Below are 2,100 nucleotides of genomic sequence, written 5' to 3'. Positions count from 1 at the left end.
TGATCTTGCCGCTCTTTAAGTTTTGATGATTACAATTTGTTATCTTATTGGTCTCCAAGGGTTGCTTTTTGGCTAAAACGTAAGCTTATTCAGATATTAGTAAGGAACCTTGTAGTTCGATGTACCTATATCTTCTGGAATCACATACAATGTGTATTATTATCTGAAGAAGGACAGAATTCTTCAAACGTTGTCTAGGATTTTGGCTTGATATTATAGTTTGATGTAATTGTTGTATGTTTGGTTTTATGTATCAGTAACTGTATATATCTATGTCTTATGCTATATTCTTACTCTTCATCGGTTATCCGTAATGTAATTTAGGATCTTGGTTTTTCAGGTATTTTGTAGTTAAAAGTTGCAATCGAGAAAATTTTGAATTATCTGTGCAACAAGGAGTATGGGCTACACAAAGGAGCAATGAAGCTAAACTTAATGAAGCTTTTGACTCTGTGGAAAATGTGATCTTGATATTTTCTGTCAACCGGACCCGGCATTTCCAGGTAGTTTAGTGGATTAAGCATTAGCTACCATAATGCTTATTATGTTGGTAAATAAATTTCTCTATTCATCTGTACCAATGCTTGCCTTTCTGTAGTTTTCTTCTCCATATGATTATATCTGGTAGGCAGCGTTATGATTCCAAATAACTTTGTTTTCATCATAGGGCTGTGCTAAGATGACATCAAGAATTGGTGGTTACATTGGTGGAGGAAATTGGAAACATGAACATGGAACTGCACAGTATGGCAGGAACTTTTCAGTTAAATGGTTAAAGGTATACTGTCTGACTAAGCTTTCCCTTTAATCAATAGTCCATTCGCTAAGTTCTGGATTTATTTTAAATCTATATGGTCTTGCGCCTCTGGTGCTATATTCTAAACAGTAATTCTCAGTCTTAATGTCACTATACCTTTTTACCCTACCAACCTCAACACACAGCATCCCATTTTTTTTTATGTCTCTTGTATCGACTCTGGAATGTTAATAAATGAGCTCTGGCTGATGTTACTGAGAAGTAAAGAGAATGCTTTCATAATTCATGCAGTCACATGACTTTTATGACTGATTGTAATTCTTACCATTGTAGTTGTGCGAACTATCCTTCCACAAAACTCGGAATTTGAAGAATCCTTACAATGAAAACTTACCTGTGAAGGTACGTGGAACTTCTCACTATGTTTTTGATACGCTTCTCTAGCTGATCCTCTATTTGGAATGACTAATACACTCCGCAAAGACCTAACGAGTTACTCGTTATTGACCTTAACTTGCACGGTTACTCATATATTTTGCTAGACATTACAAGTTACTACTGATACAATGATTGCTTAACTAATGCTCGTTGTGTAATGTTTAAGTTTTTGTAAGTATTTGCATGTAAGCTAGTCACTTTCATCTTCTTACTCTTTTGGTACAATGACCGTAGATAAGCAGAGACTGCCAGGAGTTAGAGCCTTCCGTTGGAGAACAGCTGGCTTCTTTGCTTTATCTTGAACCAGATAGCGAGCTTATGGTATATGCTCTCTCCCACTCTCTCTCTTTCTTATTTTACTTCGTTCTTTCATGATTCTTATGCGTATAAAATATAACACAGTGAAGAACCGAGCTCCATATGCTCTTTTATTGATGACTTAGGTTCCTTCTAGAATTTTTCTTTTCATTCTAGTACTTCATCTTGGATTATTAATTTTCATTTTTCCATGAATCCTAGGCAATCTCCATAGCTGCAGAAGCCAAACGAGAAGAGGAGAAAGCAAAGGGTGTGAATCCAGAGAGCAGAGCGGTGAATCCAGACATTGTGCCGTTTGAAGATAACGAAGAAGAGGAAGAGGAAGAAGATGAAAGTGAGGAGGAAGAAGAGAGCATGGCTGGCGGTCCTCAAGGCAGAGGAAGAGGAAGAGGAATGATGTGGCCTCCTCAAATGCCTCTAGGACGCGGAATCAGACCTATGCCCGGAATGGGAGGTTTCCCTCTCGGGGTAATGGGCCCTGCCGATGCATTTCCCTATGGGCCTGGTGGCTATAACGGTATGCCAGATCCGTTTGGTATGGGTCCAAGACCCTTTGGACCGTATGGACCGAGGTTTGGTGGTGATTT

General features: G+C 38.5%; 1 protein-coding gene across 3 annotated transcripts in view; it reads left to right on the top strand.

Moving 5' to 3' along the window:
• Positions 43 to 2,100, top strand: part of LOC104777071 (30-kDa cleavage and polyadenylation specificity factor 30-like) — a 3,480-nt gene continuing 1,422 nt past the window's right edge. The window contains exons 1-5 of one of the 3 annotated variants that reach the window (XM_019243741.1): positions 43 to 503; positions 668 to 778; positions 1,091 to 1,159; positions 1,430 to 1,516; positions 1,715 to 1,981. In XM_019243741.1, the coding sequence (XP_019099286.1) occupies positions 680 to 778; positions 1,091 to 1,159; positions 1,430 to 1,516; positions 1,715 to 1,981 (522 nt within the window). In that variant the 5' untranslated portion in view covers positions 43 to 503; positions 668 to 679. Of the gene's footprint in view, positions 504 to 667; positions 779 to 1,090; positions 1,160 to 1,429; positions 1,517 to 1,714; positions 2,086 to 2,100 lie in introns of all 3 variants that reach the window. The other 2 variants (XM_010501272.2, XM_010501274.2) reach the window with 2 other exon arrangements.

The sequence above is a fragment of the Camelina sativa genome, chromosome 3, assembly GCF_000633955.1.
Source record: "Camelina sativa cultivar DH55 chromosome 3, Cs, whole genome shotgun sequence".
Classification (NCBI taxonomy): Eukaryota; Viridiplantae; Streptophyta; class Magnoliopsida; order Brassicales; family Brassicaceae; genus Camelina; species Camelina sativa.
This window is presented reverse-complemented; position numbering and strand designations above follow the sequence as displayed.